At 30.6% G+C, this 16283-nt stretch overlaps 1 protein-coding gene across 22 annotated transcripts in view; it reads left to right on the top strand.

The window, feature by feature from the left end:
• Positions 1-16283, top strand: part of LOC105219110 (small conductance calcium-activated potassium channel protein) — a 174897-nt gene that overhangs the window by 73855 nt on the left and 84759 nt on the right. For 18 of the 22 annotated variants that reach the window (XR_008471331.1, XR_008471330.1, XM_054231449.1 and 15 more), the window contains 5 exons: positions 1372-1688; positions 2510-2614; positions 13370-13505; positions 14872-14982; positions 15890-16017. Coding sequence is in view for 20 of the 22 variants with exons in the window: in XM_054231449.1 (XP_054087424.1) it covers positions 1372-1688; positions 2510-2614; positions 13370-13505; positions 14872-14982; positions 15890-16017 (797 nt within the window). In the remaining 2 variants the exon portion in view is untranslated. Of the gene's footprint in view, positions 1-1371; positions 1689-2509; positions 2615-11098; positions 11235-13369; positions 13506-14871; positions 14983-15889; positions 16018-16283 lie in introns of all 22 variants that reach the window. The other 4 variants (XM_029044778.2, XM_029044776.2, XM_054231443.1 and 1 more) reach the window with 1 other exon arrangement.

Raw genomic sequence — 16283 nt, 5'->3', positions numbered from 1 at the left:
AATGGAAAGATATAAATGTATCGCTTATTTTGTAAATTAAGGTGAATAACAATGGCAATAACACTTTATTAAAATAAGCCTTATAAAGCTTCTTATATCGCTTCAAGAAGAGTGTGACTTGCTTATTTTTTATGGTTGGCTTTGTATTACTATTACACCGATTTACGCTTACTTGTAGCGTAGCCATTTTTATTTCATAGGTACAGCTATTATATAATACGTGTATAAGTAACTCACCCTTTGTTAGTTGCATACTTTCTGTCATTTACAATGCACTAAGTATCCAAAACATGTTACAGTTACATACAAGCATATGAAAACCCAATCGGGAAATTGAAGGTTTCCTGCAATATTGACTAGCCAATTATTGAACCTTTTGTAAATGATAATTGCTTCTATCGATAGCGTCGACTTATTTTTTAATTTGTTCAAAACTTCAATATTTTAGACTTTTTATTTGTCTACTATATAAGCAGTAATGATATTTGCAAAACCACAACTAAGCACAGTATTATCTTCAAATACATTTGGCTTCCATTTATGGTAATAGCATTCCAAAAGAAGTTCCACTGCTTTAAGTCTCTTACTATCGAACAATAACACTAACCGGAAATTACAACTCTTTAAATGAGGTAGTTGTAGCTTTTGTTCGCATTCATTTCTTAGAATTCCACATACATTCAGTCAAGAACATAAAATGACAGCGTTTTTATTTCAGAACCAGCAGGTTTATGGTCGTTTCATGTTAAAAGTAAAAAAAAAATTCCTGATCAGAAGTCTGACTCTATTATCCTAAATTTTACAAGATTCTGAAATTCATCGCAAATCTCGCTTACTTTGATATAATTGTAGTTGTATGTGATATATATTTATCAAAATATTATATAAACGTTGCAAAAATCAGCTTATACTTTTAAAACTTGTGTTTTGTTACCTTAATTGCACATACATACATACATATGTACATATTCGAATAAATATACAAACCTAAGTAGAAAGTCCAGTATCTCCATTTGAAAACATATCTGTTCTAATAATGCATAACTACAAATTCATGACCCCATTTCGATATTCGTTATGCCTTGTGAGCACAGATATGCATGTGTCCCTAGTTGAGCGAAATAAATGTTTTATGTTTTTAATGATTTGGAAACATTATATTTTGTACTAAATGGATGTAAAATGATTTCCAAATCGATAGTTTGTTTGTTAGTTATTTCGTTTGTCACACCAAAAGTAATGAATTTTCATAATAGCAATTGCTGAATTTTTAGTAACACGTTATTTCTTCTTTTTCTTATATCTTCTTTATATCTTTGCTGATCAACTTGATATGGTATGACGACGCATTGATGGCTAACAAATGAACAGTTGTTCATGATAGATAATTGTGCTGACGATTGGCGGATCGCAATGACATGGCAACGAATTAGTCAGATAAGTTTAGAACTTTTTATATGTGCAATTCATCCGATTCCTGGTGAATATTATTTCCAATGGACTACAAAATTGGCAAATAAAAATAAAACTATGGGCACCGAAACAGTACCCTATGATGTGGCGTTATCATTACCCATGTTCCTTCGGCTATATTTAATATGTCGGGTTATGCTTCTTCATTCGAAATTATTTACAGACGCATCGTCGCGGAGTATAGGAGCCCTCAACAGAATTAACTTCAATACCAGGTAAAAATAATGCTAATTTCTTAATATTTCAAAATTTTTTTGCACATTATATTTCTCATTGGAAGATTTATCGAATCCAGGCTCCTAATGGATTTAACATAAGAGTTGATAGATGTGTTCGTTGCGATGTGATGTAAGTTCTTTGTGAATTTCGACTGTTACAAAGGGTAGTCTTCGGAGTCCAAGTATATACTTGAAAAGAATGAACCATTGAACGAGCACGCGTCTTCTTTTGGATCTTTGCTGGATACAAAATTTAAAATAAGTCATATGACATTATTTTCTCTGCCTTGAATCTGAAAGGAAATAAATTTAATCGATTATTCAATCCAGAAAAGGAATGGCGATATAGGTTTCCAAAACGCATCAGCGTGTTTTATTTCCTAAAATTATTTTATATATGTATATTCTATTTAATTCATTCATGTTAAGTAAGTCTCATGTCAGTTTCATAAACTATTAGATATCACATCAATGATTAATGTTACGTGAAAACCATTCATCATTACTCAAAACATCAGTAAACGCAAATCATGAATGTTTAAACAAAAAACTTCAAAATGTCTATCTATACTATCCTAAAAAAATTTGGGCGATATTGTGAAAATAATATTGAAATATTTCTTTGTATGTGTAACGAGGCTTGCACTCAACATCAAATAGTGATTTTGAAAGTAAGATTCGGTAAATATTTATAAATTGAGATTTGAGAAGATCTGATTTGGTTCTCCATCACTCCTTTCTATGCTATACTCAACTCTGATTAGTTACTTCTACTTGAATCCATTTTGTTCAAAGAATTACCTTGCGTTCAATTACAGATTTGTTTTAAAGACTTTAATGACAATATGTCCTGGAACGGTGCTACTCGTTTTCATGGTATCCTTATGGATTATTGCTTCATGGACTTTGCGACAGTGTGAAAGGTAATTGCTTCCAACTATCTAAGACACGTATTATTGTGCATATTTCTTGTTTTCGATTTATTTGCTTTTTCATAAACTTTGTATTTAGCATACACATTTACACACACACATCCAGACTAAAGGGCAGTTTATGGCTGGTCTTTGATTTTGTTGCTTATGACATGCAATATTGTTCAATTATTATTTCAAGAAAATAGCAAAACTAACACAACAAAATGTACACCTTCCACGTGTGAATTCGCGGCTAATTTTATATATAACTGGACATGAATTGGCCTAATGTATTTTTAGATACTATATATACATATGTATATGTACATGAACGTAGTTATAAATTAATTAATTTTTATACTCTCGCAACCTGTTGCACAGAGTATTATAGTTTTATTCACATAACGGTTGTTTGTGTCTCCAATAAATAAAAGAGTTAGATATGGGGTTTTACATGTATATACATATATAAATGATCAGGATGACGAGTGGAGTTGAAATCCGGATGTCTGTCAGTCCGTCTGTCCGTCCGTCCGTCCGTGCAAGCGATAACTTGAGTAAAAATTGAGAAAATGAGCAAAATCGGTCCACTGCCACGCCCACAAAATGGCGAAAACCAAAAACACATAAAGTGTCATAACTAAGCCATAAATAAAGTTATAACAGAAAAATTTGGAATAAAGGATCGCACTAGGAAGGGGCATATGTATATGTATATGTGGATGTAATTTTTTTGGGGAAGTGGGCGTGGCCCCGCCCCCAAATCGGTTATTTATATATAACTCGCAAACCAAAGGTTGGTTGAAAATTACTAAAAGTGGGTTAACTCACTAACGAAAAACGTCAGAAACACTAAATTTCACAAAAGAAATGACAGATGGAAGCTGCACTCAGATTTTTTTACAAAATAGAAAATTGGGGTGGCGTCGCCCACTTATGGGTCAAAAACCATATCTCAGGAACTACTCGACCGACTTCAATGAAACTTGGTTTGTAATAGTTTCCTAACCTGCCAATATTATGTTGTGAAAATTGGCCAAATCGCTTCACATCCACGCCTACTTCCTATATACCAGAACTTTGAAGACGATCTGAATTGTTTACTTTACAATATATAAAGTAAGCACTAGTGAAGATATCGGTGCAGAACTTTGCACAAATACTACGTTTATAGTGTGGCAGCCCCATTCTAAAAATCGCCCAAATCGGACCATATGTTTTCAAGGCCCCATATATCGAACATGAGGACCTCGGTGCTTCTAACCTAATATTATGGTTTCCAACTTTCAGTGGACTTTATATAATATATATGACGAATATGTGGGTCAAATTGTGTATTATATAATATTAATTAAGTTAAATAAATAAATTGCGAGAGCATAAAATGTGAACAAATCAAATGACTTTAAAACTTGTAGTTATATGGGAAGTAGACGTGGTTGTGAACCGATTTCGCCTATTAATCCGTGTAATCAGAGTATCAAGAAAATATTATATACCGAATTTCATTGAAATCGGTCGAGTAGTTCCTGAGGTATGGGTTTTGACCAATAAGGAGGCGTCGTTACGCCCATATTCTATCATAAAAAAAATTAGTGTTTCTGACGTTTTTCATTAATGAGTTAACGCACTTTAGTACGTTTGGTTTATATAGCTTTATTGGTTTAGTTATGACATTTTTTTCGGTTTTCGCCATTTTGTGGGCGTGTCAAAAGTCCGATTTCGCCCATTCAAGAACAATCGTCTCATGGTGCCAAGGAATATGTGTACCAAGTTTCATTACGATAATTTTTACTCTAGTTATGACATACCGATTTTAACGCGTCTCGTCATCCTGATAATTTTGATGTATAACCCTATATCTAACTCGTTTAGTTTTATGACTTACAAACAACCGTTATGTTTTATAATAGTTTATTTATTTGTTGCGAGAGTATAAAAATACAATATACTCGTATACCTTAAATATATAGAACAGGCATAGTTGCGAGTGCTTTCAAGCTTTACTTTTATACTAACCATAAACCGATCGTTCGATTCACGAAGAGTTAAATTTTTATATTTCTTGTGTCTACTAATTTATATGCAAAATATATTATTAACTAAACACATACTAAAGATTTCACTCCTTTAAATGCATATTTGATGAGAAAAATCATCACACTAAGACGATAGTAAATTACCAGATCGGAATTTAAGATTTACTATCTCGTGCTTTGATTTTTGAGTTTTTCAGCCAAATGGTAAACTTACATAAAAATTGATATTGATATTGCATAGGAATTTGCAATCCTCAACTCTTAATTAATGCCATAAAAATAAAATAATTTTAATTAATTAAATTTAACTAAAACAATTTCAAATAAATGTACATATATGTATATCTATAAGCAAAAGTGAATTCATGTTATATTTTTGTTCCCAGGTGCTTTGGATCTAGATATGCATATATGTAGTATCCATAAACACGTTTTAAGCGAATATACAACTTTCACACACTACACTGGCATTTAATTATTATGATTCCCATATAACACCATATCTACAAATAAATACTTGTGTATATTTAATATATGTATGTATGTATGTTTTAAAAGTATTTGTGACTGTAATCTGCTTTGCTTGTGTTTATGATGTTCTCATTGAATCTATCGTCTAATCGTACGAGTATGCTAATTGCATCTGATTTGTGTTAATAATATTAAACATTTATACGATTGCGTATTAAACATTATTATCCAAGTGTGTGTATATGTATGTGCACACATGTATACACTATGTGCTTCGACTTTTCTAAAAAGTGAAAACAAAGTCAGATTTCTATGAAGCCCTCATGGTTTTTGGAAACAAAAATAGGTATGTATTAGCTTTTGTCAACACATTAGCGGAATATACCGGAAAACATCAACAGTTATTGACACTCTTACACCACATAAATGTACTAAAGTCTTATCCCATAAAAAGTATCCCTATACATATAAAGGACAACTCAACAGCGAAGTTTTATACATTCTATTTAGAATCCGTACTTATGATCTATCAATTACAAATCGAAGGGATTGAACTGTTAGAAAGTTGTTAGCCTGAGAAGAGGCAGAGATAAAGAGATGTCCAACTCTATTTTCATTGGAAGTGAGAGCGCATTGACAAACGTCAAAACCTACCAATCTTTGACAGTTGACTGGAAACAGTAGGTTTTGACGTTTCGCAATTGGAAAACTCGAACGGCCAGATTGAAATGTTGCCAAAAAATAATGCGACGGATACATTTTTAACCGCCATTCAATATCACTAATATGAACTTAAAACAAATATAAATGAAAACGCGAAATTTAAAAGTGGTAAAAGACATTTTTTGTGATTAGCAGCATCGGCAAACTAATTTTTCATGAAAAATTATAAAAAATGAGTTAATTGTCAATTAATAGGTATTAATTAGCCTTATTTATTATTGAAAGTTCGAAAGCCGGCTATTTTAACATTCCATTATATCGCTAAATGAAATTTAAATATATAATTTTTACATTTCATTTCCATTCAGTATATAATAATTTGAAATCCTAATAAATGTTGGGTGTTTTAATTTAAATGTCCAAAAATTAGTATTTTGTCTGATCTGGTAATGATGCAAAATGTTATAAAAACGCTATTTTTGAGGCGCTCTCACACTGGAATAAGTTGGACATCCCTTTATCCCTGGTAGAGGTTTGGCTGGTTGTAATCGATATTATCAAATTAGAATTGCAATGACATTTTTTTGTTGTTATATCGTTCTTTGTTCTAAAATTATTCATAGTAAGTACAAAATGTTTGAAGATACATTTTGGTCTTATTTTGAATATGCGAGTAGGTTATGATCATTGATAGCCGTGAATGTAACACCAATATTCCCAATATTTGGACAACATAACTTCAGTCTTCTAGTGGTATATAAGCACATTTCCATCGATCGATGATAGAAATTGTTCAGAGCAATTCGTTAGACATCAGGAATATTATTATTATAGCTGTATTCTTCATTATATATACAGAAATTAATATACACATACAAACATACAAACATACATTACTTATATGTTATTAACTTTCTTATTGATTAATTTTATTGACCTAGTGCAGCAATAAAGGCTGGTAATAACAATTACTTGTGAGCAGACTGGATAATGCCTGCATTCTAGTGTGATCAATACCTTTGACATGCACAATCACTCATTATTGTAATAGTAACTAATTACGAGTATAAGTAGGTTTATATACATTTGAAAAGTATCAGTTTTAGCAACAAATAAAAATAAAGTTTATAAATACTTCTTCTATTAACAACAGATTTTATGGCGTTAATCAACCAGTTTTATATAAATACCATATGTTTCTACTACTTATTTTAATGCTTTTATTTCACAAACACAGTTTTCATAAAAGAATCCAATAGGTAGGTATGTATGTACGTAAGAATATATTTCTATATTTTGCTATTTAATTTGTTTATAATATTGAAAATACTTTAAACACTTGAAGAATTAAACGAAGCAGCGGTAATTATTATCCAATCGATTTGGTACTTTCGTCTCTGAGTAAACAACCAACCAACCAACTTATCAATAAACAAAAGTTATATGTAGTAAATATGATATAAAAACGAATTAATTATTTTAACATATATATTCAATTTGTGCTTACAATCTTCATTAAAAAGACTCAATCTAGTCATGACACATCTAACTGCAAGTGGTTATTTATATTAGCAATTAACCCTTCAATCGCAACATTACAATTGCACGGGGAAATTTTTAAAACACACGCTTTCTTATTATTATTTTTTTTGTTTCTAAATCTTACGTAATTATTTTTACATTCTCCGGTTAAATAAATAAATAAAACAATTTAATAAAAAAGGATATGTTTTCCATTAACATAAAAGTTTAAACGGAAAATGTTCCCACAAGTAATCCGTTCTTCCATATTCAGTTCTAAGTTGTTAAAAAAGCATGCTCTTACCTCAAATACATACATATGTACATATATATAGGAGTTTGTTCTAACAGGAAGTCTAGAATATATTTTGATATTTGTTTATGAATATGGAAAAATATAATAAGAGAATGCAGTACATATATAGTATAAATAAATCAAAATTAATTATAAACAAGTAAAAAAGGGCTAAGTTCGGGTGCAACTTAAAATTTTATAATTTCGCAATTAATTTATTTAATTTTATTAAGATAGCACACAATTTGTCGCATATATTTGACATAAAGTCCACTAGAATAACGAAATAGAAAATCATAATTGCCCCTATTACAGCACGACTCAGGCAACTAGAAATTGGTTTTCAACCAATTTTAGTTGAACTTGTTTCGCATTACCAACTTAAACATGTGAAGATTTGACGGATAAAACGAGAATTTGGAACAATACATTGAAGTTATTCTTTATAAAAGTATGAATAAATATTAAAATTGAGTTAAGTCTCGATATATGTGTATATATTGTGTGTGTGGCTTTTGCAGCTTTTTATACTCTCGCAACATGTTGCACAGAGTATTATAGTTTTGTTCACATAACGGTTGTTTGTGTCACCAAGAAATAAAAGGGTAGATATGGGGTTAAATGATCAGGATGACGAGTGGAGTTGAAATCCGGATGTCTGTCCGTCCAGTAAACAGAAAAATTTGGAATAAAGGATCGCACTAGGAAGGGGCATACTTTGATACAATTTTTTTGGAGAATTGGGCGTGGCCCCGCCCTCAGATCGGTTATTTGTTTATATCTCGCAAACCAATGAAGCTATATGAACCAAACTTTCTGCAGTCGTTTCTCTTACGTACCCCACCAAACACCATGAAAATAGTTGAAATCGGATAATAACCACGCCCACCTCCCATATAAAGTTTAGGTTGAAAATTACTAAAAGTGGGTTAACTCACTAACGAAAAACGTCAGAAACACTTAATTTCACAAAAGAAATGGCAGAGGGAAGCTGCACTCAGATTTTTTTGCAAAATGGAAAATGGGCGTGGCGTCGCCAAATTATGGGTCAAAAACCATATATCAGGAACTACTCGACCGATTTCAGAGAAACTTGGTTTGTAATAGTTTCCTAACCTGCCAATAATATGTTGTGAAAATTGGCCAAATCGCTTCACAACCACGCCTACTTCCTATATACCAAAACTTTGAAGACGATCTGAATTATTTACTTTACAATATATAAAGTAAGCGCTAGTGAAGATATCGGTGCAGAACTTTGCACAAATACTACGTTTATAGTGTGGCAACCTCATTCTAAAAATCGCCAAAATCGGGCTATAGGTTTTCAAGGCCCCATATATCGAACATGAGGACCTCGGTGCTTTTAACCTAATATTAGGGTTTCCAAATTTCAATGGACTTTATACAATATATATGACGAATATGTGGGTCAAATTGTGTATTATATATATATATATTTGGCGTAGGAACCGCTTTAAGCGATTATAGCCGAAAATTAATTATATAATATTAATTAAGTTAAATAAACAAATTGCGAGAGTATAAAATATTCGGTTACACCCGAACTTAGCCCTTCCTTACTTGTTATTAATATTTTTTTATTCAAAAGTTATGATTGGCGAAATACAGGGAGGTTTTAAATATTATAGAATAACGTATTAGAGCGAAGTGATTGAAGAGGAGTAGCATACTTCATAATTAACATTTTACTTTACTTTTTTAAAATAGCCCATTTACAGGAGTAGTAGTGTTATCTCTCCATCAGTTCAATTAGTTTTTCAAACTATTGTTTGCTTAGGTTACATATAAAAATATTTTACAAAATTTTCCATTTTCTGTTAAAATGTTTTCAATTAACTACACGAAAATTTAACTACAACTTCTATCTACCAGTCGCAAACAACGGTACCTTCTTTAGTTACCAAGAAATATGTCTTCCAAGTTTCATTAAGATATCTCAATTTTTACTCAAGTTACAGCTTGCACAGGGAGACGGACGGGCAGACAGACATCCGGATTTGAATTTTAATCGTCATCCTGATCATTTTGATATACATAACCTTATATCTAACTCGTTCAGTTTTAGGACTTACAGCCAACCGTTATGTGAACAAAACTATAATACTCTTTTTAGCTACAGTATAAAAATATAGGCATTTTAAAAGCTGGATAATAAAACAGAAAATGTAATGTCTAGAGTAACAAGAATGAAACAAATCAGCACATTTGGTAGGTATACATACATATATACATGGTAAACAACAATCCTGTTATCAAGTTGCCGCTTTATTTGAGTGTAAGTGCTATCCACTTGGAAATAAACCGAACCTATCCAAAATCATTGTGTTAATCATAATATTACTTATTAGTTTGGTATAAATTTGAAAAAGATATTACATTATTTTTTGTTTTTGATTAATAAGCGTATGTTACAGTTTTAAAATAAATAATGGTAAAACAATTTAAATCATTTTTTAACTTTTGTCGATGTAAATATCATGTGATTTAATTTTGTGCTGCGCTAAATTCTTAGAACTGTGTCGTGACAACGTAATTGCTTGGTTTCCGTTTAGTATGTCTTTTCGATTTCTTAATGCATTCATATGTATGTTTTTGGATTACTAAAATTAAGCATGATCATTGTTGCAAACACAAGATGAAATACAATTAGCAAACATCAAAATTCATACACATTGCGCGTTGAGACAGTTATTTGGAATAAAGTAATGAAATACGTATTTACGTATGTACATACATATTAATAATAAAAGCATACATATTAATAGTAAAACTAAAAAGTTAACAAAAAAGCGACATATTCATTTATTTATAAAAACATGTTACATACATACATACATATAGTAACAAATATTTAGTTATATTCACTGCTACGCAAAGCCACTTTTTGCTTTTACCAAAAATTTAATATCCGTACAATTAAATTAAAGTATTTAGTTAATCATTCGCCCTGCAGGTTATATCCACACTACTTATCTACAAATAAATTTTAAATTTAGGCCAAACATGCACACAGACAATACAATAATTTCAATATACACGAATATTACTACCCACTGAATGATTTAATGCATATTTTTACTTACAATATGTAAATATATACATTATATATATACAAAATATGTAAATATGTACATATATATTTACATTTCATTTTCAAATTTTCATTTGTTTTGAGCTGATTTGATATTGCCAATTTTAGACCCCATAATTGCTTTCAATTGCATATGTATTATATGTATTTGAGTACATTTTTTTTGTTGTACTTAATTTGTAGCAGAGGGTTTACAATTCTTGTAAGAAATTTTACAAAAAATTATTTTCATTAAAAGAGTACAAAAAACCAAATATTTTCACATTTTCACAAACCTGTTTATTTGTTTATACCACTTCTCACCTACCAACCACTACCACCACTACTTTACTACTACTGCTACCGCTATTACTATGCAACCAATCTACTGTGCGTTTGTATCGCGAAAGATTCCACGACGAGGAGCACGCAAATTTGCTCAACTCCATGTGGCTAACAGCCATCACGTTCCTATGCGTGGGATATGGTGATATTGTGCCCAACACCTATTGTGGACGCGGTATAACGCTTACATGTGGCATGGTGGTAAGTATTTTGGCAAACGTAACCAAACCAAAATCAAAAATAATAACGAGAAAATACTGCGCAACTTTGCACCAAAAGAACGGATACTCAACAATGAGACAGTTTTTTACCATAGTAGGACCATCTTTGAACGGTAGTACGATAAATCTCAACCTAAACGTCGGGTATACATCTAAGTTGTTAATTGATATTATTAAATTAAAATGTAAATAGTAAAAATGTTTGTAAATTTTTAATGCAGTATAAGCAGAAGTAATGGATCAGCAGTTGGTTGGTTGTTTAACGTCTATAAGTACAAACATAGTATATACATATGTATAAACGTATGTGAGTATGTACATAATAATTGTGTGCATTAGTGTATGTATTTACAAACTCTGTATTTTAAGAATATATTATATTTTGTATGTAAATTTCTCTGCACAAAAAAACTCTTGAATTGGCAATAGAAGACAAATTTCATACAAATTACCTTCTGTAACTCGGAAGTCTCTCTAACTCGAAGTTTTTGTGGATTATGGTGATTAAAATTAGGGAAGTTCAACTATATTTCTATCGTAATTATTATCTGAAAATATATGGTCAAAACATGCAAGTGACCGAAATTATTTCGAAATACTATAAGCCTAGTGAGGGTTGTCGTTTAAGATTGAAATTTTATGGTAGACATTGGTAAAAATGTATTTATTTATGTTTATATACATTCGGGGTACGTTTGGACACTAATTCAAATTCAATACAGTTGGAAGGAGTGCCATAATTTTACATGCAAATGATCGAAAATTATTTTTTTCTTTTTCTTTACCTTTTGGTGATTCGTATGAGTCCATTTCGTATCGCCAAGCATACGTACGTAATTATTTTGACACGATTTTCAAACATGGTTCTATATTATGCAATTTTCATTAAATTTTTCCCCTGTTATATTATACTTTCTTCGTCGTTTTTACCATGTTTTCTTTAAAACACAATTCTTGAGTTATAATATATGTTCGTTAATGTAGATTTTAATCTATTGATTATGATATTTAAATAATAACCAAACTTAAATTTGCATTTGCCAAAAACAACTTGCAGGCCTTTAACCCATTATTCGATGAGGAACATTTTCTAACCTTTCTAACGTAATCAAATATTCCGAATGCAACTATAAATAAAGTAACGCCGAGGTGTTAATTAACAAAACTATATTTCAAACAACAACAAACTCGCTTAAACGACAGCCCTCGCTTATTACAGTTGAAATAAAAATAAGTTTAATTTTATTTTGTATTTGTTCTAAAAACTTAGTATGTACGTATATATACATTCAAATAAACACAGAAATATTAGAATGTAAGTACTTACGTATTTGCAGCGCTCAAATACGAAATACTTAATTTATAGTCCTTTTTGTTTTAGAATCGAGCCAAGTATTATTCCCTGCGATTGTATTTCGTGCTTAAACTAGCAAATCTCACTTGGAGGGTGTTTATAATGCCTTATCATATGGTATATTCGAAGGATCGAATAAGTGGTCACTTTGATCATATCCTTATTACGAACGTACACGTGTATGTATGTATGTATACATGTAACAATGTATATATATTTTTTTTTTGTAAAATATGCTACTACATAACGGGAACTGCAAAATTCGGTAATGTAATAGAGATCACTAATTAAAAACAGACGTTTCAAACAGAAGCTTAATTTAATCAATTAGTAAATGAAGCAATCGCATACCAATTGACTAAATTATGATCTATTTGAAGCAGCTGTGAAAAGACTAATTTGAAGTCAGTTTTTGCAATTTTTATTAAAAATTAGTATTCCTGAATAAAGTACTTACATTTACTTATATTTGAACAACTAAGGAAACAGAAATTAATGTATGTACATACATTCGTGAAAACGCCTCGATGAATACATGTGTGCATATAATGTGTTTAATGTGGATATGTGCAAATATATACGTTGTGTATTTGTAACCTTTTAACACCATTTTATTAACGCATACTCGTACGAAAGCAGTTTGCCTCACAAAACATCAACTTAAAAAGTTATTGTATTTTTTCATATTTGCTTGAACATTTCGCACTGTTGCATACAGAAACAATCCTTTTTATGTGTGTGTGTATCTACAACCCGTACAGGTTTCATGACGAAGAACATGCAAATCTTTTGAATGCAATGTGGCTGATAGCAATAACATTTTTAAGTGTTGGTTTCGGTGATATTGTACCAAATACGTACTGTGGACGTGGCATTGCCGTCAGTACAGGAATAATGGTGAGTGCTGAAGCTTTCCGACACGTACATGTCTGTACATACATAAGTAAAGCATATGTACTAATAAGTATATATGTACCGTATACATATGTGTATAATTTAACAAAACTAGCAAACAATCAAATTATGTATGTCGGTATACTAAGCAGAAGTAGCTTCGAATTGTAATGCGATCCAAATTAAAATTTCGGCGCGAATATTAAAAACTTGCATAAATACAATGATATTACTCGGTAAAAGTTTCGAGTTTCAGTTGCGTAAATGAATATGCTTTTGATTATTTAAACGATATTCCCTGCAGTTCTTCAACGTATATTAAAAAATTTGCAGTGATTGTGTAACCAGAAATACTTATTTAAAGTAATGTGAATTAATTACGTACTCTACATATGTATATGGAATTCATAAAAGGTTGGTGATTACTTATGTTAATTATTAATAGCCACTACAGTAAACAATTCTTTCCAACAACTAAAATAATAATAATCTGTAGTCGATTTGTTTGCTTATTCGATAGTCATGTGTCATGATTATGTTTTTACATTTTACTACAAAATTGCTGTAAAACTTTGTTAAGATTAAAATATTGAAAACTTCAGATCATAAAATAAGAGAACTGAATCTCCTTAAAGTCGAGTTCTATATTTTTTGAATTGATAATGAAAAATAAGTGTAATAAATGCATTTATTAGCGAGTTTGCTTGATTGGTTAACTAATAATAATTTATTTTTCGCTAGTACGAAATAAAGTGGGCATTAAAATATTAATTTTATCAAATAATTCTAACCTCGCAATAAGCAAATTTGCTTTTAATTGTTCGATATCTATCACAGACGTTTATGTAAACATAATAATCAAGTAGTTAGGACGTAGTTCATATCATGTTCACTTGCGCAAATTTTGTTTATTAGTGAAGGTTTGATTTTTGATTTGCAGTACGAAGCAAGACTAGCGATAAGTAACCATTACAATGGCAGGTTCATGCAAAATAATGTGTAGCTCTCAAAGGCCAGAAAGAACTAATTTTGTGGGTTAGTTAAAACCATCATATCCATACTTGTCCTACATTAGAATTATTACATTATATATAATAATTTAATTCATATATGGATTCACAAAATCTAATAACAATGGTATCGGCAGGCCATTTACACATCTGTATATATATATGAAAATATTTAGAGCCATTAAAATGGTGTGTATTAAGGAAACGTCGGGTTGAGATTTAGTAAATTTAACGATTATAACTGCTACTGATGTATCCAAGTAATCCAAGTACCAGACAGATACCAAATAAACATATGTGACATCGAGCATTAATTCATAATATTGACACATTTAATAACAATGTATACCTAATTACAGGGTGCCGGTTGCACAGCTTTGCTTGTGGCGGTCGTATCAAGGAAGTTGGAGCTCACCCGGGCTGAAAAGCATGTTCATAACTTTATGATGGATACACAACTAACGAAAAGGGTATTCGAAAAAGCTTTAGTTATTCTTGAAAATGCAACAAAAAATATATTTAGTATATCATTTGTATAAGATTTATGAAAGTTATGCTTCAAAAGATACGAATCCTTTACATAACATAGTATTATTAATAGAAGTTTTTTATCTTACTTATCTAAAAATTATGTAGATATTGCATTACTATTTATTAACTTATTTAGCATTCTTTAGAGTATATTGCAGCACGGCCAAAGGCGTTTAATGAAATTTAAAATCGTTATGTTTAGTAGATTTGAAATAATTTTGCATTATTGGTGAAATTATTCGATTCCTGTGTGTACCTCGGTTTCTAAAGTTGCTTAATATTGGTAGCTTTAAAGGGTTAACTTATAATAAAGCAGCGACATGGTAAAAGAAATGGCGACTGCCTACATAGTTGGTAGCCAATTCCCATGCATAAAAAAATCTTGGTATACGGTTGGCTCACGATAGTAACCATACACAATAAGATTGTAATTTTTTGGCAATTAGCTTAGCATAATTAATTCAATAATTATATTATTAATCGAGCAACAAATAGGAATTATGCAACTCACACAAAGTATGTGATAAAATATTATCTTATTGCACTGTTTTTTACGTATGAAGAATTAAGAATACTTTTTATTTCAATAAAGTTGACTCTAAAATCTTAATTTTGACGTGAATAGAATCAAATAGAAACAAACACATATTGTATATGAAATTAAGTCACAATAAAGCTGGTTTACATGTAAAATATATATGTATATACATTTGTACATATATGGTATATTAAGATATTTTTATTTTATGTATGTACGTATATAAAAGCACACTATTCTAACATATATTTGCATCCAAATTATTCATGTAAAATTTATTCCATTTCTTCCTTGCGTCATAATTTTAGCTGAAAAATGCAGCGGCAAATGTTCTTCGTGAAACTTGGCTCATTTACAAACATACAAGACTAGTAAAACGGGTTAATCCCGGACGTGTAAGAACCCACCAAAGAAAGTTCCTTCTAGCTATATACGCGTGAGTATTCTAGAGCAACCTGTCTCACAATTTGTATGTGCAATGTACTCTGTGAAAGTCGTAATAGTTATTCAAAATTAAACATTGTACAAACAGACAACAATCCTCAATTTCTTCAGTGTCATTCGAACACTGAACAACTTTATACTTATCTAATATTAATAATTTTGCTTTGCAAGTTTTTTAGTCCCACCCAATAATCACCTCAAGCGACCCTTCACAAAAATTTCTAACTAATACTGTTTGCTTACAAGCATGTTAATTAT

Source organism: Zeugodacus cucurbitae, chromosome 5 (genome assembly GCF_028554725.1).
Source record: "Zeugodacus cucurbitae isolate PBARC_wt_2022May chromosome 5, idZeuCucr1.2, whole genome shotgun sequence".
In the NCBI taxonomy this organism is placed as follows: domain Eukaryota; kingdom Metazoa; phylum Arthropoda; class Insecta; order Diptera; family Tephritidae; genus Zeugodacus; species Zeugodacus cucurbitae.
This window is presented reverse-complemented; position numbering and strand designations above follow the sequence as displayed.